Raw genomic sequence first — 26106 nt, forward strand, 5'->3', positions numbered from 1 at the left:
CCAAAAAAAAAAAAAACTTTGCAGGTGCAGAGTAGCAAACCCCCAGTCACATAAATCCCCTCTCCCCACACACTCTCCTACCTGAGAGCCGACAGGGAGCAAGGATTTATATACAACAACAAAGGAAGCTGACCCCAGGGTCCGGACCTCCCTGTCCCCCAGGTTCCCCTGCTTCCTCTATTCAGTGCGGGGCAGTGTTGGGGTTCCCAGTGGGGAATGAGGATTTCTTAACCCTTAAGGGACAATATGTCACATAAGGACACTCCTAGCATCCTGTGCAGTCTGCAGCTTGCAGGGGGCAAATTGATGGGAATTGCTCTTCCATTGACTTACATAGTAATCGCCTGGACCCTTCCAATGTCACTCAAAATATATATGTATTCAGAAAAGTACATATTTTATAACCTCTGCAGAGTTATTTCCTTTACACTGCTGAGCTTTCTTATGTCACTGATAGTTGTGCATTTTATCTACCCAAACCATCCCTATATACTTGTGATTGTGTGGCTTTATATAGGGCACCGTCCTTGTGCTGAGAGCATTTGCATCTTCTCCAAGTGACTATGAGCCTATTGGCTCTCAGGATTCCAAGACAAAGGAGGGTTTAGTCACCATGACAACACACAAACACAACAGTTGCTGCTAATTCCATGAAGGCAGTGTATTATCCGGCTTCAGGCTTCTTTTCCAGGGTTATTTCTCTTGCTTTGAAGAGATTTTGTATGATTTAGGATGAATGAGTTGGAGAGACGGCAGGACTGGCATTTAACCAGCACCGGAGTTGGACTCAACCACAAAGCCCTGACCTCCTTCCCTCCTCCACATATCAGGGTAAGGCAGAAATTACATGTCCAGCGAATCTTTCTTAAAGCACAGAGTTACTTGCAGAAATATTGCCAACTACTGCTGGCTACTAGATTTGGTCAAACCGTTTGGCCAGTTCTTGTCATACGGCCCAACCATATATAATTAACAGATAATCCTGTGATCCTGGTAGATCGGGATTCTCTGTCCTGGCAGAAACTTTATGTTACTTTGCCAGATGTTTCAGCTTGGCTTTCTGCTTTTCCAATAATTCGGGCGGCCAGAACACCGGATTTATTTAAAATCTAACTCTTTATTTTATTTTTAAATGATAACCTGAAATAAGGTCCTTATCACCCTAATGCCAGTAGATCAGTATCTCTAAGAAAGCAAACTATGTGCAACAGTTGGTGTGTTGGTTTGTGTATCATATGTACCATTCAGCGGTATTCACCGCAACTCAACTGCCTTATTACTAGTAAGTACCACCCAATGGAAGCCCATTGTAACGTAGGTGCTCATTTAGTAAAACAGTGGCCTCTAGTGGCCAAAGTCCTGAAACTCCCAGCATGGCTTTGGCAAGACTGTTAAAAACAAGAGGGGTCATGTACTTATTTGCTTTGCTAGTTGTGTGCTTGTTGATGCAAACACCACTTTTTAGCCACAGTGCAATGTTTTCCCATAAATCCAGTGTCATGAGGAGTCAATTACATAGCTCCAAGTGTAACGTGTAAATAAAAAGACATCTTCACAGCAACTAAAATGTTATATGATCCCAGTCTTCCCTATGGGTACACAATGCCCTGAACACAGTAAAATATATAAAATGCTCAGTATTATTGCCCTCTACTGTGGGGACAGAGCCCAAGGGCAGATTTATTAACACCTGGGTTGCTATGTGGTAGCACACATGAAACTACACTGCCCACCTGTGTGCATAAACCCCTAGGGATCTTCTTCTGGACCCAGTCCAATTGTGCTAAAGAACCTGAACCTACCCGGTGACTGGGTTATTTATCAGAGTGATACTTTTTTGTTCTCTAAAAAGTGATGCTCATAATACCAAGGTGATTCACATGCAGCACTGCCGGCAGGAGGGAAGGTCTATGTTGCAAGCTGTCAGGTATATAAAGTGCTACTATTGATTTCACTCCACTGGCAGCCTGCCCACCACAGACCTGCATGGTGTTTCTATGGGGAAGAGCATTCATAAATACTTTATTTCTAATTATACATGTGCCCCATGTGTATATTTATATATAAAGTTAGTAGTGAGTTGAGTGCAGAGCAATGCTCAGCGGGTTGCAAAGAGGGGAAACTGCCATGCTCTTTGTATAGGGCCCTAGTGCCGATAATGCCGCCCATGCTCAGAAGTCTACCGCACTGCAATGGGAGAGGTCAGGCTCTGCATGGAGCAGAGTCACAGTACTGTCAGAGAATTTAGGTCACTAGGCTGGGTAGACTAAAAGGCCCTCCTAGCATTCTATTGGGCCAGTCCAGCCCTAAAGATGGTGCTCCTAAAACGTTATATTAGGGATTACTAGAGTTATTTTGCTTTAGGCATTGCTTCCTCTAAAGATAGCAATGCATAGCGTACAGTGTATTTTGCTGGTCACAAAAGCACCTAGGATATTTGAAATCATTGTTGCACCAAACTGCACCCCTAGGGTAGCAGCCCCACCTTTTACAATTTTATCAGTTAAATAAAACTTATTATGCAGATCATATGGCTCAGCACCATCATTACCTGTGCAGCCCTGCAGTGTGAATTTGTGATTGACTGGTCTCAATCATTATTCTTCTATGTGTTTTTCACATTAGATCACTGGTGCACCCAAAATGACCACTGACTTGCAAGATCCCAGCCTTGGTGGGCCCAGTGGGTATGGCCATCCTTAAGGGCCCTTAGGAGGCAAAGCAGGGACACACAGCAGCGGTGTCCATACTTTTCTGACAAGTTCAAAATCTCTACTTATAGGAAACCCCTGCACCAAGTCCACCAGAAACCCTTAGACCACAGGCCGACTCCCCAACTATTTTTCCTCCTTTCTTTTCTTGCTTTCTTTGTGCTCCTAACCACTTCTCTCTATGTACTTTTCTCTATTCTTCTCTCCATTTCTCCTCTTTATTCTGATACAGAAATAAGGAATGAACTTTATATAGACATACAAGGCGGAATGGTTGGGCGAACAGAAAGGTCCACTGACACCTTGGCCCACCAGAGTTTTCCTGGTACCATGGAGGACCAGGCTGATACTGGACACAACAGTAGGCATGAAATGCTAGACCTTTTTTGAGCAAATACTGTACGTTATGTAGAAGTAAAATTTGCATACTAATGAAATCTTCTGACAATATTGTTCCTTTTCCTTTAGTCAAGCCTGAGTGACCCCTTGCCTCCTGGGCTGGACAGGACAGATGAAGTGACTGCATATGACGAGCTCCTTAACACATATGAGACCACGACAGGCAGTACCCATAATAGAAAATATCCAGGGGGAGTCTACTCCCAGCCCAGGCACCCCATTGCCCCCCCTCACTGGAAAGTCCATTACAACAAGGATTTGTGGGATAAGGTATTAAAAATAATGCTTTCTTTGGTCGATTTCTACCTGCAGGTTTCTTTCCTAACATGTAGCTCATTAGGACCAGTCATGTCTGCTGCTCAAAGTCATACTACAGACAAGTGGTGTCATTGTCTTAGCACCCACGAGTGAACCTGACAATGAGGATCCACTGTCACTACAATTAACATGGAGACACTGCCAAATGTTATATATACCTATGGTGAAAATAAAAAAAAGGCTAATTGTAATGGTTCTGTAACCAGCAGGGGCAGGCCAAGCCGAACGGGCGCCCTAGGCAACACGGTCGGCCAACTCCGCCCACCTCCCTGCCCTCCCGAACGGTGCATGCGCGCCAAAGCACAGGAGAAGGTTCGGGTGGGCGGAGCGATTAGATCGGTCATTGCCTCCGCCACTAATGACAAGCGGCGGAGGCAATGACAAAGTAGCACTAGGGGTAGGCAGGAGAGGCTCCTGCCTGGCGCCCCTCAATCGTTGCGCCCTAGGCAGCTGCCTCTTCTGCCTACCCCTAGTTCTGGCCCTGGTAACCAGCCCAATGTCATGTGGGAGATAATGATCCACTCCAAGTCTTTTTGAGACCTTTATTTCATGTTATCATTTAGTGTTAAGAGGAATTCAAGCCTAAAAATACCAGGACTGGATCATTAACTCCCTCATGACCATAGGGTTAGTTCACAGCTCTGAAATAAGGTTGCCATCTTTCTACTGAAGCCTAACCAGCCAATAACATAGAACAGAAGGGCGGGAGTGAGAAGGGTGGGGAAATGACATTACGGGGAAGGTGTTAGGACCCAGCTGAGGCGAGAGTATGATGCAACAAGGCGGAGCTCAAAATTGAAGGGGCTATGGGTGGGATGGAGGGTGAGAGGGGAGGCCAAATTGAGCTGGGCCAGAGGCAGAATAAGTAGGGATCACAAATTTACCAGAAAATACATTGCACTGTAATACCTGCCCCAGCCCTGGATGGTAGCTTGCCAGCTAGACCAGTACAAAAATGTGCAATATGCCAAGGACATTTTCTGGCAAAGAGTCAGGCCCTACTCTGAGGATGGGAGTCCAGTACAGAGTTGTCTGTCCCTTTATTAAAGTATCATTTTGACACTTTTACCTAACATGTATTCCACAGTTAAAGCTAAGAGCATGGAGATCTCCGCTAGACCCTGCCTCTCAAAGCAGTGAGATGAAATCGGAGTTCACTGGACATCAGACTCAACCTACATTGGCTAACTTCCATGCCGGGCCGCAACCTTACTCACTCAGTAACCATCATGGTAATGGGCCATCACAGGTACGGGCACAGACTATAACTCTGTGTGTATATCAAGCACTGTGACTCCTGACCTGAGGATAAGGGCACTTGATATGAGCATTGCTTGTCTTTAATATCAGAGCAGTTTGCATGTATTATTGATACTATATCATATTGATGCTCAGTCCATAGTGCCTACGACAGAGAATAAAGCCCTTTCTGGAGAGACTTTTTATATAAGGGATGGCGGGGCCTTGCGTCTCAATGACATCTATGCGTCCACTACTGCACGGGATTTCAGAGCTTTTACAGCGTAAGTGTCCTAGTCTATTTATGTCTATTGTTCCATCAACTGCATATAACTATAAATATATTCTGTTATTGGTAATTCAGTACTGTTATATCTTACATACAGGCATTCAGGACTGGGTTTAGACAGAGCATGTAGCAGCACTTTGGGATGCATGTGTAGTTGGTCCAATTGGGGCTACCTACCCTTTGCTTTGCTGCCTAGCAGCCTGCACTATTCTAGCTTTACCTCAGGCCATCATTTTGGTTTTATCAGAATATTTTATTTTGATTCACCTAGGAAAGAACTGGAGGGCTACCCCAAGAAAGATATCCTGACCTACTGGCAGGCTGAGGATTACCCCAAGGCCTGGGGACATGGCCTTAAAGAGAACCCGCTCCCTAAGGAGACTTATCCCATCCTGCGAAGGCCTCCTCCTATGCGTGATGTTACCCAGTTCCCTATTGCTACCAAACTACCCAGGATACCCCCGCGTGCAGTACCAGTTCCTAACAGAGGCCTTAAAACCCTGGTACAGGAGAGTTACCAGCGGCCATTGGATGTTAAAAGGTCACAAGATGTCTATTTCCCCTTGGAATGCCCATGGACAATCCCTCGGCAAGGATCTTTACCAGAAATAATGGCTGTGCCTAAAATGTATCACACAGAGTATGAGACATATGGAAGTGAGAGACCAATTACTGTGTGAGACCACCCAAAGATATAATACAAGCTAGCATGTCAGTGCTTACGCTAAATAAGGGTAACAATAACCAGCTTGCCTTGTCCTCAACCTAATAAAGTCCAGTTACCCAGCATCTGTCCCTGTGATCTCCTTCTAAATGCATTGGTTAGTAACAGGTCCAGACTGAGATTTATAATAGGCCCTGGAAGTTCATGTTTACAGAGGCCCAAACAGCCCCCCCCAGCCCAATAAATAGTGACTGTCTATGGCATCTTACAGCAGCCCCTCTGGCATTTGCCTGAATCCACAGATTGCCAGTCTGGGCCTGGGTCCTGGCATTCCAAGTACCCAGAGGCCCAAACAGCCCCCCCAGCCCAATAAATAGTGACTATGGCATCTTACAGCAGCCCCTCTGGCATTTGCCTGAACCCACAGATTGCCAGTCTGGGCCTGGGTCCTGGCATTCCAAGTACCCAGAGGCCCAAACAGCCCCCCCCAGCCCAATAAATAGTGACTATGGCATCTTACAGCAGCCCCTCTGGCATTTGCCTGAACCCACAGATTGCCAGTCCGGTCTGATTAGTAACTAGATGTTGCCTGACACATTTTGTCTATGAGATATGTAGGCCTACAGTATATGCAGTAGGACAAATGCGAAATTATACACTCCGAGGTGACTTTCAAGGATCTCCAGAGCAATGTTCTAAGGATGATGGCACATGGTTCCTTGCAGTGTCGGACTGGGACCCCAGGGGCCCACCAGAAAACCTTAGACCATGGGCCCACTCTCCAAACAATTTTTCCTCCTTTCCTCACCCAACCACTTTATTCTCCTAGTCTCTTTTATTTACATGCTAGCACCTATCCTTCCATCTATTTCTCCTCTTTTTCCCATACAGAAATAGGGAATAACCATGAAACAGGCCAAATGGTCAGGAGCAGGAGGGCCCACTGACACCTGGGCCCACCGGGAGTTTTCCTGGTATCCTGGTGGGCCAGTCCGACACTGGTTCCTTGCACAAGGATGAAAAGTTCCCAAAATTGCCTCCCATTGTGTTAAATGAAAACACCATTCTGGCATTTGCTATGTAAGTCAGTGGGGGCACTTTTAATTACTTCTCAGCTGGAAAACTACACTCCCAAAATAAATACTTAACCATTTATATGATATTAAGTGGCCTATTAAAGAATCGTAAAAAACTAGAATAAATATATCAGTAAATATTGACCTTTTACACATTTTCCCTTGATCCATCATATTGTGCTGGGCTGTGTGCTCACTCAGATATCAGCTGACAGGAAGTAATGCAGCTCTAACTTTAACAGGAAGTAGTGTGGGAGTAAAAGGCAGAACTCTGCCCATTCATTGGCTGATGGGGCCTAGCATGTATGTGTGCCTTGGCTTGTTTGTGTGCACTGTGAATCCTATGATCCCAGGGGGCGGCCCTTAGTACTTAAAATGACAATTTTCTATTAAGGATTAGCCAATGGCACATACTAATAAAAAAAAGTATATTTTTATGAAAATGGTTTATTTAGCTGAAACAGAACTTGACATATAAGCTGTTTTATACAATATAATTTTATAGAAACCCACATTGTTTGGGGGGTATAGTTTTCCTTAAAAAACATCTGCATGGTATCCAACTACAGGTGGAAAATAATGATTATTGTCTTCTAATCTAATTGCCCACACCCATTTGAGTTCAGTTAGAGATGGCTTCAGCTGGGGTCTGGGATCCCTTATCCAGAAACCTGTTACACAGAAAGCTCTGAATTATGGGAAGGACATCTCCCATAGAATCCAAATTAAATAAATAATTCAAATTCTTAAAAATGTTTTTTTTTTCTTTGTAATAATAATAAAACAGTAGATTGTACTTGATGGTAACTAAGCTGCATGAATCCTTATTGGAGGCAAAACAATCCTATTGGGTTTATTGCACATTTAAATGATTTTTAGCAAACAGATGTATAGAGATCCAAATTACAGAAATACCCCTTATCTAGAAAACCCCAGGTCACAAGTATTAAGTACAGGTATGGGATGCCTTATCCGGAAACCCGTTATCCAGAAAGCTCCAAATTACGGAAAGCTCGTCTTAATCAAATAATTCAGAATTTTAAAACTGATTTCCTTTTTCTCTGTAGTAATAAGACAGTACCTGTACTTGATCCCAACTAAGATATAATTACCCCTTATTGGGGCAGAACAGCCCTATTGGGTTTATTTAATGGTTAAATGATTCCCTTTTCTCTGTAATAATAAAACAGTACCTGTACTTGATCCCAACTAAGATATAATTACCCCTTATTGGGGGCAGAACAGCCCTATTGGGTTTATTTCATGGTTAAATGATTCCCTTTTCTCTGTAATAATAAAACAGTACCTGTACTTGATCCCAACTAAGATATAATTACCCCTTATTGGGGGCAGAACAGCCCTATTGGGTTTATTTAATGGTTAAATGATTCCCATTTCTCTGTAATAATAAAACAGTACCTGTACTTGATCCCAACTAAGATATAATTACCCCTTATTGGGGCAGAACAGCCCTATTGGGTTTATTTAATGGTTAAATGATTCCCATTTCTCTGTAATAATAAAACAGTACCTGTACTTGATCCCAACTAAGATATAATTACCCCTTATTGGGGGCAGAACAGCCCTATTGGGTTTATTTCATGGTTAAATGATTCCCTTTTCTCTGTAAAAATAAAACAGTACCTGTACTTGATCCCAACTAAGATTTAAATAATCCTTATTGGATGCAAAACCATCCTGTTGTGTTCTATTAATGTTTTATTGATTGATTTTTAGTAGACTTAAGGTATGGAGATCCAAATTATGGAAAGACCCCTTATCCAGAATACCCTTGGGTCCCAAGCATTCTGGATAACGGGTCCTATACCTGTATTATACATCCCATAGCTGTATTTAGTATTGTTTGTATTATATACTTTGGCATATTTGGAAGCTGAAAGGGGTTTAAAAGGAAGAAGGGTTGAACTCATAGTGCAGAACCTGTCAGGTCAGTAACATTGGCCAATGTTTGGACAGTTTTTCGACTATGTGCAGATGTTTTGGGCTTCACCTGTGCAAAGTAGCTACCCTGCAGCTTTCTGTTATGCTCTTTCCATTTACAGCCCAGTTCCCATTCTGTCTCGCAGTCTATACATAGGATGGGGTAGACACCTCCATTCATGGTGTAGCAGCAATTTGCTTTGTGGAGAAAAATATTATATCAGTTTATGGATGGTTATTAGCCCTGAAGTCATTTCAACCCCACCAATGGTGAGAAACAAATCTCCTACAACCCAGATGTAGAGTGACGGGGCCAAAGCACCTTTCTCCATGTTGCTACTGAGAAATATAGCAGGTATAAGTGATAGTGTAAAAGGGGTTAAATCAACTTGTAGTATGACATAGACGTTCATTATCTGAGACAATCTGCAACTGGTTTTCATTTTTTATTTCTTGTGGTTTTTCACTTATTTCTCTTTTTCTTCAGCAGCTCTCCATTTTGGTATTTTAGCAGCTATCTGGTTGCTAGGGTCTTGTTTACTTTAGTAACCAGGCAGTGGTTAGAATGGAATATAATTAGGAGAGGACTGAATATAAAGATGAGGAATAAACAGTAACAATAACAACTAGAAAGGGAAGTTTGAGAACAAACTTCATGTTGGGTTGAAAAACATGAAGTCACTGAATGGGCCCCGCCCACTTTCTCTAACCTTGGAGCACAGTTATACAGTAAAAACCACTGTGTAAAGTTTGGGGACCCTGGTTTTAATAGTGTCTGAATGGCAGCAACTTAAATTTCTCCACTGAAAGTCAACGAGTGACATCTGATTGGCGGTTGGTGGCTCCACCCCCTTTTTCTAACCTGGAACTGCAGTTACCCAGTGACTAACCCTGCAAAGTTTAGTGACCCTAGGATTAATAGTTAGAGAACGGCAGCAGTTTAAACTTAAATCAATAAAAGTCAATAGGTGAATAGTGATTGGTGATTGGTGGCTCCGCCCCCTTTTTCTAACCTTGAGTCGAAGTCACCCAGTGACAAACAGTGGGCACCCTGGCATAAATAGTGTGAGAATGGCAGCATTTTAAATTTAAACCAATAAAATTCAATGGATGAAATCTGTTTCGCTGTTAGTGGCCCAACCTACTTTTCCTATTTTTGAACTGCAGTCCCCCAGTGACCAACTTTGCAAATTTTTGGGACTCAGGCATAAAAATTGTGACTGACAGCATTTTACACTTCACCATTGAAAGTAAATAGGTGAAATGTGATTGGCTGTTGGTGGCTCCGCCCACTTTTTTTTTCAAACTTTGAATGGCAAATACCCAGTGACTAACTCTGGAAACTTTAACAACCCTGGAATTAATATTTAAATAATGGCATCAGTTTAAATATAAACCAATGAAATCTAATAGGTGGAAATGGATTGGCTGTTGGTGGCTCCTCCCACTTGTTTGGGAACCCTGACATAAATAGTGTGAGAAAAGCAGCATTTTAAATTTAAACAAAAAAAAATACAATAGGTGAAGTCTGATTGGCTGTTGGTGGCTCCACCCACTTTTTAAAACCTAAAAATGCAGTCCCCTAGTGACCCTGGTGTTAATACTGTGAGAATGGCAGCAGGTTGAATTTCCCCATTGAAAATCAATAGTTAAAATCTGATTGGCTGTTGGTGGCTCTGCCCACTTTTCAAAACTAAAGCTGCAGTCCCCTAGTGACCAACTGTGAAAAGTTTGGGGACCCTGGTGTTAACACTTTCAGAATGGCAGCAGATTGAATTTCCCCATTGAAAGTCAATAGGTAAACTCTGATTGGCTGTTGGTGGCTCCACCCACTTTTTCTTACCTTGTACCACAGTTACCTGGTGCCTGACTCTGCAAAGTTTGGGGACCCCGCCGTTATTACTGTGAGAATGTCAGCAGGTTGGATTTCCGCCAAGTACAAAACCCTGCCATAGGCCTGGCCTCATAATCTATAGGAATTGAATCTTCTGTAGATATTGTATTATGAAAATAATTTTTTTTCTAAAAATGTGCTTTGGAGATGACTTTAATGCTGGCTCTGACTGAGAGACACAGGTATTTGGCAGATAGGCAGGGCTGCCATCGAAAACACACTTTTTTCTCCATAAAATACAAAATATGCTAAATATATATATATATATTTATATATAGTAGACTAGACTGTATTTAATTATTGTTTTTAGAAATGATGGGCCCATTAGGCTTGGACTCCCTGTACCCCCAAATGGCTGCCCAGCTCTGATCCATTAACGGTTTCCTAAAGCAAAGTAATATTAAGGCAGTAATCTAAATTGGATATTATTTATTATATATTTATTATGAATTACACTTATTTAGCCATAGCCCTGTGTAATACACTGTTATTATATTACATTAAAATATTGTACAAAATTGCCTTGGGCGCAGTGGGGGGGCTGTAGCGTGCATGTTGGGAGCTGTACTGAATAAAATTGTTGAAGTGACAGAAAAAACTGCTTCTCCTTATGGTTACACAGCAATACAATAAAATAAAAGCAAAGATCTAATTGATTGCTATAGGTAACTGTGATCGTTTAATTTAGCACCTATGTTTATAAATACACATATAAAGTCACATATACAAAGCATTGTTCCAATGTTCTGTATACACAATAAGCTGTGTAGGTTCTGCACATATAAGGGCAAACTAATGGCATATAAACCTCACTCATGAACAGGGTACATTTCACTCTGTGATGTCACATGCTCACCAACTGAATAACTGCCACAGCGCTGGCTTTGGCAGTTATTCAGTTGGTGAGCATTGTGGTGAGAGGTAAGTGATCTTCCCTTCAGTGAGATTATTTGCCAAATAACACTTATTTTATTAAAAAAAGAGAGGCTATAGTGATAGTGCTGTACCCCTGAGACTAGCAGCAACTGGCTTTTAGTTCAGTGAGGCAATTTTCTGCTAAAATGGGCTTTGGAGATGACTTTAATGCTGGCCTCATCTGAGAGACACAGGTATTTGACAGTTGGGCAGGGCTGCCATCAACTACCCACATATTTTCTCCTAAAATTCATTAGATTTGGGGTTTGTGGCTGTTTCTTTACCCCCTTTTCTGATGCTGAAAGGGTTGATTAAAAGTATAGGTGCTAAATTTTACAAGGGCAGTTGGGAAAAGCAATCATTTAGTAACAAAAGTACAATAAGATGAAAGCAAAGATCGAATTGATTGCTATAGGTAACTGTGATGGTTCAATTTAGCACCTATGTTTATAAATCCAGGCCCAGAGTGTATTTTCTCCTTTTTTGCCTCTCTCCAACTTACTACACTTACTACACAGTTGGTTGGCATTGTAATCCTTATTTTATTTAAAACATGGGGGGAATTGTGATACTGCTGTACCCCTAAGACTAGCAGGAACTGGCTTTTAGTTCATTAGGGCATTTTTTTTCTAAAAATGTGCTTTGAAGATGACTTTAATGCTGGCTCTGACTGAGAGACACAGGTATTTGGCAGATAGGCAGGGCTGCAACCGAAAACACACTTTTTTCTCCGTAAAATACAAAATATGCTAAATATATATATATATTTATATACAGTATACTAGACTGTATTTAATTATTGTTTTTAGAAATGATGGGCCCATTAGGCTTGGACTCCCTGTACCCCCAAATGGCTGCCCAGCTCTGATCCATTAACGGTTTCCTAAAGCAAAGTAATATTATGGCAGTAATCTAAATTGGATATTATTTTCAACAGAATTACACTTATTTAGCCATAGCCCTGTTTAATACACTGTTATTATATTACATTAAAATATTGTACAAAATTGCCTTGTGCGCAGTGGGGGGGGGCTGTAGCGTGCATGTTGGGAGCTGTACTGAATAAAATTGTTGAAGTGACAGAAAAAACTGCTTCTCCTTATGGTTACACAGCAAAACAATAAAATAAAAGCAAAGATCTAATTGATTGCTATAGGTAACTGTGATCGTTTAATTTAGCACCTATGTTTATAAATCCAGGCCCAAAGTGTATTTTCCCTTTTTTGCCTCTCTCCAACTTACTGCACTTACTACACAGTTGGTTGGCATTGTAATCCTTATTTTATTTAAAAAAATGTGGGAAATTGTGATAGTGCTGTACCCCTAAGACTAGCAGGAACTGGCTTTTAGTTTATTAGGGCATTTTTTTCTAAAAATGGGCTTTGGAGATGACTTTAATGCTGGCGCTGACTGAGAGACACAGGTATTTGGCAGTTAGGCAGGGCTGCCATCAAAAACACACTTTTTTCTCCATAAAATACAAAATATGCTAAATATATACAGTATATTTATATATAGTATACTAGACTGTTTTAATTGTTTTTAGAAATGATGGGCCCCTTAGGGTTGGACTCCCTGTACCCCCAAATTGCTGCCCAGCTCTGATCCATCCATTTAATTTAGCACCTATGTTTATAAATCCAGGCCCAGAATGGCTCAAGCTTTGATGTAATGAATATATCAGTAAGCCTGTTATAGTTGGGGCTCTGAACTGCACCTCACAAAGGGGGGATGCTTTAAACAGAAAAGTCTGAAAACCTGTGACCTTTAAGTAAATTAAAACTTTTAGTATTCTTGTTTCTTATATTTAATAGGCCTCATACAATTCAATAAGGGAAAATAGCCAGGTCTCTACTCAGTATTCTATATATTTATGTACTAAATGCACTCTCTGAAGTTTTCTTTCCCCTTATATTCTTTTGTCTCTATTTACAGATTGCTATAGTGCTGTTCCTGCTGAACCTATTGCGGTCTGTGCTACCGAGTGCTTTTACAAGCGATTTGTAAGCGATTTTCTGGCTACCCCTTAAGTTCAATCTTTTCCATTCTGATCTGAGCTTGGGGAAAGCCACTATCTACTGAGGGTCTCCCTTGGGTTCCCCGGCCTTGTGCCGGCCCTCAAGTGTGAGGAACCCCTCAATACCCGAACCAGAAGAATTTACCATCTGGCACTTCTGGTTCCAACAGCACCGTCTAGCTCACTTCTTTTAAGAGGTAATCTTCCTGATATTATGGGGGCTTTTCTTATCAAATCTACCCCATATTCAAAAGGGGAGGCTTGCAAATTGGGCCCAGTTCCTCCAGCTCTGCTGATAGCCTGGGGTAGAAGGCTAAAGATTACAGTTACCTGGGGTGCCGAGTATATTGGTACCTCTAAGTAATCTTACATTTCATGGTCCTTCAAGTATAAGGGGCATATATCTCTGGGTGCAACAGTGCTGCTGGTATGTTGATATACTGTAAGCACTATGAGGCAGGGATCTCCTTTCTCTTAGCACTTGTTATGTAACTGTACCTAGTATTTATTAGTATTTATAATTGTATTGACCCCTGTTTGTTCTGTTACTCTATTATTGCATATATTAATTGATATATTATTCTGCTGCAAAGTGCTGCATACATAGGTAGCACATAATCAATAAAAATATACTTACATACATAAGAAAAAAAGATGCAAAATGTGACTGAGAATAGAAAGCTATAAACACACACATTGTATTGTTGAGTCTACCTGTGTCTGTTCTGCCAATATAATGCCCCTTTGTATCTCTTGCCTTTAGGTGGCTGTACTTAGCGACAGCAGAATGCTAGACGTTAAGGTAAGGAATCACTTTCTTCTTACTATACACACCATCCTACTTTCCTTCCCCTGACATTTTCTTGCCTTACTTTAAACACTTTACCACACTTGCCTTACTATACTTTCTATCTCAGTACAGACACCTCATTCCAAACTCTCTTGCCTTACTTTACACCCTATGCCATAGGTAAACCTTCCTTTAAGAACATCTTTGCTTATTATACAAACTATACTACTGATGCATCTTTTTTCCCTGACAAATTTTACCTGATGATTTACTCTATACTTGGTGCAGTCCCTTCCCCTGGCATCAACTTGCCTTATTATACCCACTGTTCCACAGTTAACTACCCCTAGCCATCATACCTTATTATGCACAACTGTCTCCTTTATACCATTTTGACTTATTATGCCACAGTTACAACCCATTTGCCTGACACCATCTTGCCTTGTGATACTCTGTACCTCACAGAGTACTGTGGTACTGCACCATTTTCAAGCTGCTTTAAAGAAGTTTGTCTTTAAATTTGTCAAACAATTTACTTCATCTGCCAGTATTTCCCTCAATACCCAGTACAGCATAATCCTCGTTGTTCCCATACAATACAACCATGAGTTCATTGCAGGCACTGATTGTGTTTATGTACATACAGTACTAATACCACTCCAGGTTTTGGGTTACACTGCTTTTCCTCATGCAATCATTCATTTATAATGCACATTATGCCACAGATTCAGCCCCTTCCGTAACACCCTTATGCTATACTATACACACTAACCCACAGGTACAGTCTCTGCCCCGGCAGCATTCAGATGTGTCTAGAATTGAGTCCTTAATGCTCTTTCCATTCACTTACAGGTGCTATTCGCTGTCCTGGAGGACTACGTAAAGGAGAAGACGTTCGACGAGGCCATTCTCGACTACTATGGTAAATAATATGGCTGAACTTCTAGTAACACTCCATTGCACCCAGCCACACCCATGAAGTGTATTAACCCCACAAACATTTTAGTGAGCTTAATGCTGTTCAGGACTTTCAGGCCAATGGCGGGATGGCTGGGGCAGGGGACATAATGGTGTAATTACCAGAGGATGGAGGGGGGCTCTTTTCCTACAGAATGCTGCTATGTTTTTTATTGGACAACAGGATTAAAGCAGAAGTAATTGATGTCTTAGTACTGATGGATTATGTCTGGAAGTGATACTAACTGTTATCTACTTGTGATCTGTTGTCTTTGGGGCATTTTTCTTTAGAGAAAATTATATGTGAATAGTTTCCCTCTTTTTGCTTATTGTTTAATGGCAATGTATTTTCCTTGCAGAACATCACTACATTTGGAAACGAGAAGCCACCGACGAAATGTAAGTACAGGTATTGGACCTGTTATCCAGAATGCTCGGGACCAGGGGTTTTCCGGATAAGGGATCTTTCCTTAATTTGGATCTTCATAACTTAAGTCTACTAAAATTCATTTAAATATTGAATAAACCCAATAGGTTGTGTTGCCTCCAGTAAGGATTAATTATATCTTAGTTGGGATCAAGTACAGGTACTGTTTTATTATTACAGAGAAAATGGAATCATTTAACCATTAAATAAACCCAATAGGGCTGTTCTGCCCCAATAAGGGGTAATTATATCTTAGTTGGGATCAAGTACAGGTACTGTTTTATTATTACAGAGAAAAGGGAATCATTTAACCATTAAATAAACCCAATAGGGCTGTTCTGCCCCCAATAAGGGGTAATTATATCTTAGTTGGGATCAAGTACAGGTACTGTTTTATTATTACAGAGAAAAGGGAATCATTTAACCATTAAATAAACCCAATAGGGCTGTTCTGCCCCCAATAAGGGGTAATTATATCTTAGTTGGGATCAAGTACAGGTACTGTTTTATTATTACAGAGAAAAGGGAATCATTTAACCATTAAATAAACCCAATAGGGCTGTTCTGCCCCCAATAAGGGGTAATTATATCTTAGTTGGGGTCAAGTACAAGGATCCATTTTATTATTACAGAGAAAAAGGAAATCATTTTTAAAAATTAAGTTATTTGCTTATAATGGAGTCTATGGGAGATGGCCTTTCCGTAATTCGGAACGTTCTGGATAACGGGTTTCCGGATAAGGGATCCCATACCTGTATCATGAAAATCATCTTATCAATTATCTTTCCCTCATTAGATTGTAAGAAGTTTGGGAAGCTCAGCACAAGCAAATTGTCCCATTCTAGCCGAATATTCCTTCTTTAGCTACTTATAAAAATATTATTTTCTAAAAAAATGAATTCTTCTTAGATGATTTATATTTGGATTATTCAAACCTGGTTAAAAACAATAATTTAAAATGCGCAAAAATACTGGCACAACAGGGCTTATCTAAGCAGAATAAACCCTGCTATTTTATTAGTTGCAAACTGTATAACATTTCAGGGTTACACCTCTCTAACTATTGTGCACCAGGTGGAAGATACGTGGTAAGGCCAGGGTGTGCTGGTGAGTGTGGATTAAAAACAATAATCAACACCCAAACAGGGAGCCAAATATAATATTTTGCTCCAGAACCACCCCCCCCCCCAATGCTTTGTGGGACATTTTATGCTTGCCCATATTGTACAGTAGAAATATAGTGGATAGTAAGTGCCATTAATGCTTCATTGGGATTTTACTTTTTAGGGAAGACTTCATCAGTCAATACTATATTGACAACGATGTGGAGCATCTGCGGAACATGGCCCACTTCATTGTTATGGATGCCTATCGGGTAAGGAATAGAGAAAAGTATTTCAGATTGCCAGCTCTGGCACCTGTAAATGTGCATCTTTGTCCATATGATGAAATGGCAAAAGGCTAAAGAAATTATATTAGATAAGTACACCCAGAGCTGCACTTTATACAACTAAAACTGTTCCCATTATCCAGTTTAAATAATAATGCGGTTAACTAGACCCATGTGTCAGTGTATGTAAAGCTAATATGTGTAGGCAGAAACCAATAAAAGGGGAACATACATGAGTTTTGGCTTCTGTGCCCTGGAATAGCAATAAAGTGCAGAAGGCCCCCTACAAATAAAATCTGTAAATAAGTGAAGCAGAATAGAAATTTCAGAGTGGCATTGTGTCATATTCCTGCTACTGCAACTTTCCTTTTCCTCTGGCCAACCAGTCAGGATCTATAAACTACATGGGTCTGTGTGATAATCTCTGATTATTAGATTCTTTTCTTACATTGGCACATTCCTTTATGTTACAGAAACAACTTGAAGAACTGGAGACTACCCTATACAGCATCCACAAAGTCCTGGCTTTATCGGAAGTAAGTGCTTTTATTGTTATCTATATTATTATTAGTGAGGTTATTATATACTGTATCACCTTTTCCCTTATTATAATTATTTTGGAGATCTATTACTCACCATATCCCAAACACATTATATATGTGTCTCTAAATTACATGTCTCTTGTTAGAAGTTTTTATCACAGGGGCATATTAATGAAATTGGTACAATTCAGGCCCTTGTTTAATATAGAGTCTCTTCTGCCACAGGAGGAGCACGAGGTGGACCATATCCTCTTCCAATACGAGAAGACGCAGCAAGCTCGAAGAGTAAGTTCCTTAATCACTGTTACTGTCCCAAAAGATTTTCCTAGGTGATTGTTGCTGAACTCTACAGGGCACACTCAGGCTATAGGGACCACTGTGCCATATTTTGTGTTAAAAAATGGGCATTTTGTACTTCTACGCAGGGGAATATTGTAGATAAAGGTAGTGCCATAACAAACTGCCAATTACATATTATGGACAAACACTCCATTCCAGTCCAGTTTTGCATACTGGTATGGGTTCAGTTATCTGATACCTGTTATCCAGAAAGCTTATAACTTATGGACCAATAAGACAGTACCTGGTACTTAATGCTATCAAAGCTGATGGGCATCAAGTACCTGGGGTGTTTTTTGGCCCTCAGTCTGCCAAAAATTTTCAAAGGGTAAATTATAATGCAGGCATATACTGTATACCAATTTCCCCAATACTGTTCATTGCAAGGTAATGCAGGAACCTCACCACATACAGTATGCATGCATTATGTAATGCTGTATTTTTCTTTCCCCCTTTTTTTTCCTGCTTACAGGTTTTGGGACCAAAGCTCGAAGCCTTGCACAATAGCATCGTGGCAAGGCAGAAGGAGCTGGAAGAAGCTGCTAAGTAAGTATTATACATATGACATTTACTTACCGTATTTTTCGGACCATAAGACGCACCGGACCATAAGACGCACCAGTTTTTAGAGAAGGGAAATGAAGAAAAAAAGATTCTGAAACAAATACTGTTCTAAAATATTTTATGTGCATTAAAAGCGAACCTGTACCAGCAGCACCCAACATATTGCCCCCCACCTGTACCAGCAGCACCCAACATATTGCCCCCCACCTGTACCAGCAGCACCCAACATATTGCCCCCATCTGTACCAGCATATAGCCTACAGATATACTTTAAGAAAATGTTTTTACTTGCCCGTGTGGTCTCCGTGCAGGGCCCTCCTCTATTCACCGGCGCTTAGCTGTGGCGCTGTGCGCATGCACAATGACGCGCATGCGTATGGGCATGCGCGTCATTGTGCATGCGCACAGCGCCAGAGCTAAGCGCCGGTGAATAGAGGAGGGCCCTGCACGGAGACCACACGGGCAAGTAAAAACATTTTTTTAAAGTATATTCGGACCATAAGACGCAGGGACTTTTTCCCCCCACTTCTGGGGGAAAAAAAGTGCGTCTTATGGTCCGAAAAATACGGTAGTCCTGCTTTTTGCTAACCACCTGTATTGCAATAAAATTGTCATCTTTGTGGCCAGAATTCTGAAGTAGGCAGTAATAGAACAACCCTGTAACTGGAGTTTTAAAATTTCCCTACAGCAGAGCTTGTAACATATAGCAAATTCAGCTCAGTAGTTACCCACCCTTGCACAGTGGACACAATTTTGTTGCAGGTATAATAGTAGTATCGTGCTGAATGGCTAAAATTATATAATGCCATCATTAATAATGTTTTTATTATGAAACCTTTTGAAACAGAATAAAACACTTGCTGATTTTTACATTTTTTATCAGAATCAAAGAAGAGGAAACAGAAGAACCCCCTGTGGTGGAGGTGCCCAGGCTCAACACCAGGAGGAGGCTTATGAAAGCCATAGCCAAGAATTTCAACAGGATTTGGGTAACGGATCTATTTAAAGATATTACCTTTTAGACAACCTTAATTATACTAAGGGGCTGATTTACTAACCCACGAATCCGACCCGAATTGGAAAAGTTCCGACTTGAAAACAAATATTTTGCGACTTTTTCGTATGTTTTGCGATTTTTTCGGATTCTGTACGAATTTTTCGGATCCAATACGATTTTTGCGTAAAAACGCGAGTTTTTCGTATCCATTACGAAAGTTGCGTAAAAAGTTGCGCATTTTGCGTAGCGTTAAAACTTACGCGAAAAGTTGCGCATTTTTCGTAGCGTTAAGTTTTAACAACTTTTTACGCAACTTTCGTAATGGATAGGAAAACTCGCGTTTTTACGCAAAAATCGTATTGGATCCGAAAAATTTGTAAAGAATCCGAAAAAATCGCAAAACATACGAAAAAATCGCAAAGTACCGATCATTACGAAAAAAACGCAATCGGACTCCATTCGACCCGTTCGTGGGTAAGTAAATCAGCCCCTTAGTGATCCCCTCAGGATTGCATAATCATGAAGACTAACCCCCTTACGTAATAAAAGGTGCTAAGTTTGACGCTCCTGTGACATAACAGGGCAGGCACAAGGAAAGAAGTTTGGCACTAGGCACACTACTTGCTGACATTGGCTTGCTGCTTCCTGACATTGGCTTGCTGCTTGCTGGCATAAGGTTGTATGAGGTTGCTGGCTTAGAACAGAGTTCTGCCCAAACTGAGATTATAGATGTAATTGCTCAGTTTGGGGAGAGGTATATTAACTCTGACAGGGCTGCTTTTGCTTTTTAGCAGCTCTGTGACTTGGATATCTAAATTTTGAAATGGATTTTCTAAAATATTAGTTTTCCTTCAATATCTAGGTAATATCATTATGTGCTACCACCCATAATAAATGACAGGATTATAAAGGGGGCTGAGTTTTAGTGCCATTGCCCCATCCTCTAGGAAGGAGCTGTAGACCCAGACTAAGCTTTTAATATCCTAAAAAAATAAATGCATGTCTGTAATTCTCTTTTTAAATATTTAAACCAGTTTTTTCTTTTATTTTCAGCGTTCCACCAGAAGAGCCATTACAGGTTTATTTCCCCATGTCTAAAACTCTCTGCCTCCCTAACCCTCCTCCCTGATCCCTCACCCTGTCTCCCACCCCCAATTATTGCTTGTGTTTTTATATTTCTTTGTGTTTCTTTGCTACACATACCAATGATCCAGGGTGTAAAACCGATTGCCATTTGGAGTCAGAAAGGAATTTTTCCCATTTACTGCAGATTGGCCCCGCAGTGGATGGTTTTTTGCCTTTCTCTGGATCATTGTTTGTTTAGGGCCCTGTGCATTCCAGCCAGCTGCTGCTCCCGGCATCAATTCAGCTCCTTCCATCGTGCAGGCCTAGCCAGAAGGTATCGGTTCACCCCTAGGGCGGGGCTAGAGCCATATTTGCACACTAAAGGGCAGGGAGAGGGAGAAGGTAGGTTTCCCGGGGCGCACTACCCAATCCCTGCCCTTTGGTTGAGCCATGTTTGGGAGCCGCAGCTGGCATAAGAGAATGTACAACCCTCTTTTATTTATAGCTATTTATTTTAATAAATCCTGTGATTCCAAGAGATTTAGCCATAACCACGTCTCTGTGTTTTTCTTGAATGTGTACAGTGAATATTGAAAGGGGAATGGGCTCCAGTGCCTGCCTGGTGGCTAAGCAATTGTGTAACGGGGGTTATGTATACTTCTGGGAGGTGATAAAAATGCTACAGGGGTAAAACTGGTGTTGTTGATAGAGAGGTTTAGTCTAAACTTGGTGTGTTACTATTTCTGCAGGGAGTTCTGCCACTGTAATGCTATGAGTACCACCAATTTCCCTTGTTGCACCATCCTATCAGGAGCCATAGGCAGCACTTGGTGTTTGGTATAGGGGCCTTGGGAAAGGCGATATGTGGCCTGCTAAAATATCAAGCCATGCCCACTTTAAATGTCCCCTCCTACCTTAAAATGTCTGACACACAAGGCACCTTATTAAAGCTCCCCATACACTGGCAGATCCGCTCGCTTGGTGATGTGGGCGATTTCAGGCCAGATATCGGTCAGGCAGGCCTGTCGGAAGTGCCCATACATGAGCCGATTAGCTGCACGGGCCGATAGCAGCTACTATTGGCCCGTGTATGGGGACCTTAACAGTGAAAAGCAATGTGTCTTGGCATCACACATACATCGATACAGCCTAAGGCAGTGGGAACTGACTCCCTAGGCACAATCGACACTGGAGTGGGAGGCCCACCTGCAAACCTACCATCAGCCCCTTACTCCCAATTCACACCTTATACTTACTTTTGCCACAATAAGGGGAGGGACAGTAGTGGGGGCAGACAAGAATTGGGTATAGGTCAGCCTGGCCCATGATGTTTGGGAACTACTGGGTTTTTTCCTGGTGTCCTGACAGCCAAGACAGGCAGCTGGGAGAAGCATGTAGCCCCCCACCTGCTCCATAACTTGCCCATTATTTAGCCATACAAGTTAGGGAGTATCAGGAGGTGAAGCCTGCATTAGGGCCTTGTCCTTATGATTTCCATTTTCCACTGTGAGACAAGAGAGACAATTACATTGTAGCTAGCTATCCATTTAAAATAATACCTATTACTAATTAGCCATAGGTGGTAATGAAGAGGGTTTTAATGTCATACTATAGGGTTTGATTTTGATTATTTAAAAAAAAAAAAAAAAGAAAGGTGATCTCTGGCACAAATAAAACCTTTTCATTGATTTACAATGCTGCAGCGTGATTTATCTGTACTTCAAGTGTATCTGTACTTCAAGTTACAACCAAGTGTATAGCTTTGAGAGAACACAAGAAGTATGTTAGTGGGGGGTGTAGCCACCATATTAATCTTCAGGTGTAGGAATCCATATTGGTGGCAAAACAATCTAATTGGGTTTATTTAATGTTTAAATAAGTTTATCAGACTTAAGGTATGGGCATCCAGATTATGGAAAACCCAATGCCACAAGTGTTTCAGACAACAGATGCTATACCAGTGTTATTATTTAAATCTTTTTTACAATTTTATTTTGAAAACTAAAAAGAGCCATGTGCTAAGAAATACAGGAGGAAGGAGGTTTATGCCCGACAGAGCTTACAATTCAATTCAGTAGCTGTAACACTAATGGAACCCAGGAGGCTGCCAAGGGAAAGAATTCACCCAGAAGGCAGCATTTCAGAAACAGATAACAGGCTAAATTTGAGAACAAACTTCATGTTGGGTTGAAAAACATGAAGTCACTGAATGGGCTCCGCCCACTTTCTCTGACCTTGGACCACAGTTATACAGTAAAAACCACTGTGTAAAGTTTGGGGACCCTGGTTTTAATAGTGTCTGAATGGCAGCAACTTAAATTTCCCCACTGAAAGTCAACGACATCTGATTGGCGGTTGGTGGCTCCACCCCTTTTTCTAAGCTGGAACTGCAGTTACCCAGTGACTAACTGTGAAGTTTAGGGACCCTAGGATTAATAGTTAAAGAACGGCAGCAATTAAAATTTAAACCAATAAAAGTCAATAGGTGAATTGTGATTGGTGGCTCCGCCCACTTTTTCTAACCTTGAGTCGAAGTCACCCAGTGACAAACAGTGGGCACCCTGGCATAAATAGTTTGAGAATGGCAGCATTTTAAATTTAAACCAATAAAATTCAATGGATGAAATCTGATTGGCTGTTAGTGGCCCAACCTACTTTTCCTATTTTTGAACTGCAGTCCCCCAGTGACCAACTTTGCAAATTTTGGGGACTCAGACATTCATTGTGAGGCTGACAGCATTTTACACTTCCCCATTGAAAGTAAACAAGGGAAATGTTATTGGCTGTTGGTGGCTCCGCCCATTTTTTTTCTAACTTTGAATGGCAAATACCCAGTGACTAACTCTGGAAACTTTAACAACCCTGAAATTAATATTTAAATAATGGCATCAGTTTAAATATAAACCAATGAAATCTAATAGGTGGAAATGGATTGGCTGTTGGTGGCTCCTCCCACTTGTTTGGGAACCCTGACATAAATAGTGTGAGCAAAGCAACATTTTAAATATAAACCAAAAAAATTCAATAGGTGAAGTCTGATTGGCTGTTGGTGGCTCCACCCACTTTTTAAAACCTAAAAATGCAGTTCCCTAGTGACCCTGGTGTTAATACTGTGAGAATGGCAGCAGGTTGAATTTTCCATAGAAAATCAATAGGTAAAATCTGATTGGCTGTTTTTGGCTCCACCCACTTTTTCTGACTCTGAACTGCAGTTACCAGGTGACTAGCTCTGCAAAGTTTGGAGACCTTAGTATTAATAGTTAAAGCATGGCCGCAGTTAAAATTTAAACATATGAAGTATATAGGTGAAATCTGATTGGTTGTTGTTGGCCCCACCCACTTTTCTAAACTTGGAACATAGTCACCCAGTAACAAACTGTGCAAAGTTTGGGGACCCTGACATTAAACATGTGAGAATGGCAGCAGTTAAAATTTTCCTACTGAAAACAATGAAAGAAATGTGATTGGCTTTTGGCAGCCCCGCCCACTTTTTCTAACCTTGAGTACGAAGTCACGCAGTGACTGACTGTGCAAAGTTTGTGAACTCTGGCATCAAACCAATAAAATTCAATAAGTGAAATCTGATTGGCTGTTGGTGGCCCCGCCCACTTTTTCAAAACTAAAACTGTAGTCCTCTAGTGACCAACTGTGAAAAGTTTGGGGACCCTGGTGTTAATACTGTGAGAAAGGCAGCAGGTTGGATTTCCCCATTTAGAGTCAATAGGTAAAATCTGATTGGCTGTTTGTGGCTCCACCCACTTACAAAAATACAAAAACCTTAAATGCGTAGTCACCCAGTGTTTGGGAAGCCTGGCAACAAACCAATAAAAATCAATAGGTGAAATCTGATTGGTTGTTGGTGGCTCCGCCCACTTTTCAAAACTAAAACTGCAGTCCCCTAGTGACCAACTGTGAAAAGTTTGAAAAGTTTGGGGACCCTGGTGTTAATTCTGTGAGACTGGCAGCAGGTTGGATTTCCCATTGAAAGTCAATAGGTAAACTCTGATTGGCTGTTGGTGGCCCCGCCCACTTTTTCTTACCTTGAACCACAGTTACCTGGTGCCTAACTCTGCAAAGTTTGGGGACCCCGCCGTTATTACTGTGAGACTGGCAGCAGGTTGGATTTCTGCCAAGTCAATAGGTAAAATCTGATTGGCTGTTCACATCTCCGCCCACTTTTGGGCATCCAACAATCATCCTATTTTCATTCAGGCTGATCCCATGACTATGTGATTCAAGTTTCGGGAGTGTAGCCTCAAAGCTGTAAGTTTGGCAGCAGTTTCTATTTCCCCATTAAAGTCAATGATTAAAATTTGATTGACTGTTGTTGGCCCCTCCCACTTTGGGGTCATCCAACAAATGTTGCAGCTTCATTCGGGATGACCCCATGATTATGTTATTCAAGTTTGGGGGGTGCAGCTTCAAAGCTGTAAGTGTGGCAGCAGTTTGAAAATCTTCCCTGTCAAAGTCAATGGGAAAATTGGGGGGTTCGGAGCGGCGCCACAAAAAGACGGGGGTCGCAATTGCTTAGAAAAGCACAAGCAACCTGCTCCGCTATAGGGCGAAGATGTGTGGGGAGTTTGGGTATTGTACCCCTAAGAAGAAGAAGCGGAAGAATAAGCCAAAGTCGAAGAACAGTCTGTTGGTGTTTTCAACCCAACATAATAAACAATGAAGACCAATCACATAACATACTAAAAGTTAATTTAAAGATGAACTACCACTTTAAGGAACTGGTGGCAATTTGAGACATAGATTTTGAGATGGAAAGATAAGGTCCCAGTTCAATTTTTGTAAATGGTTTTGTAAGTCAGCCATAGCTTGATGATAGTCCTTCCAGTCTCTATTAAAAACTATTAGGTTTGAAGGTTGGAAGATCGTGGCATGTGGTTCAGTAACAGCTGGAGCCACAGAATACACATGTGACCTACGATGGGCCCCTAGCAGGGCATGACGTACATCCCACTGTCCCTGCACATTTATAAAACCCGCTGGTGTACGTTCCAGCAAGGAACAGTTGTTCCGGTAACCAACTCCCTCGCAGATAACCAGCTTTGCGTTTCAGAACCCACTGCCCAAGGGCACAGGTGAAAGTCAATACCAAGGCCTGTTAGATAAAATAAGATGAATTTCTTTTCTTTCTCTAATTAACTGACATAAAAGGTGTTCCCTATAAACTGTATATTGTGTAGTAGAACTAACGTACAGGTACATACATTACTATACGGACTAGTGTGATGTAAGGTTTTTCGGTTAAAGTTTGCATCTGTTTATCCCAACAAGAAATGCCCATTTTATAGTTCTACGTAATCATTGGTGGAATACAGACTCTTCAGGGCACCCAGGATAGAACATAAAAACAATGCTAAATGCCAAGAAGAATCTATATTGGTTTTGTTCCTGGTTTGGTTGCCAGGAGTCATGTCTGTCTAGTTTCCCTGTCATCTTCCATACGCTTTCTCCTTAGCAGTCTCTTATCTCAGCTACCTATACTATGGTGTCTTTCTGACGGGCACCTAGCCTTGGGGACTTAGCATTAGGGGAAGCTCACAAAATGTACCGATCCTTGGGG

The 26106-nt window shown here is 41.3% G+C and overlaps 1 protein-coding gene across 1 annotated transcript; it reads left to right on the plus strand.

The window, feature by feature from the left end:
• The first annotated feature begins 613 nt into the window (after positions 1–613).
• On the plus strand, positions 614–5745 carry lhb (luteinizing hormone subunit beta). Its single transcript, XM_002939234.5, has 5 exons — positions 614–831; positions 3180–3380; positions 4516–4677; positions 4824–4951; positions 5228–5745. Exons 1-5 carry the CDS (start codon positions 733–735, stop codon positions 5634–5636), a joined length of 999 nt encoding a protein of 332 aa, XP_002939280.1. The 5' UTR covers positions 614–732; the 3' UTR covers positions 5637–5745.
• Positions 5746–26106: the final 20361 nt, after the last annotated feature.

This window comes from Xenopus tropicalis, chromosome 7 (genome assembly GCF_000004195.4).
Source record: "Xenopus tropicalis strain Nigerian chromosome 7, UCB_Xtro_10.0, whole genome shotgun sequence".
NCBI classification, from domain to species: domain Eukaryota; kingdom Metazoa; phylum Chordata; class Amphibia; order Anura; family Pipidae; genus Xenopus; species Xenopus tropicalis.

Bases quoted from the DNA above. Each gene is read 5' to 3' on its own strand.
- lhb (XM_002939234.5), top strand. From the start codon at position 733: ATGAATGAGTTGGAGAGACGGCAGGACTGGCATTTAACCAGCACCGGA. The intron at 832-3,179 runs GTAAGGCAGAAA...CTTTTCCTTTAG, and splicing joins TCCCTCCTCCACATATCAGG to TCAAGCCTGAGTGACCCCTT. The intron at 4,952-5,227 runs GTAAGTGTCCTA...TGATTCACCTAG, and splicing joins GATTTCAGAGCTTTTACAGC to GAAAGAACTGGAGGGCTACC.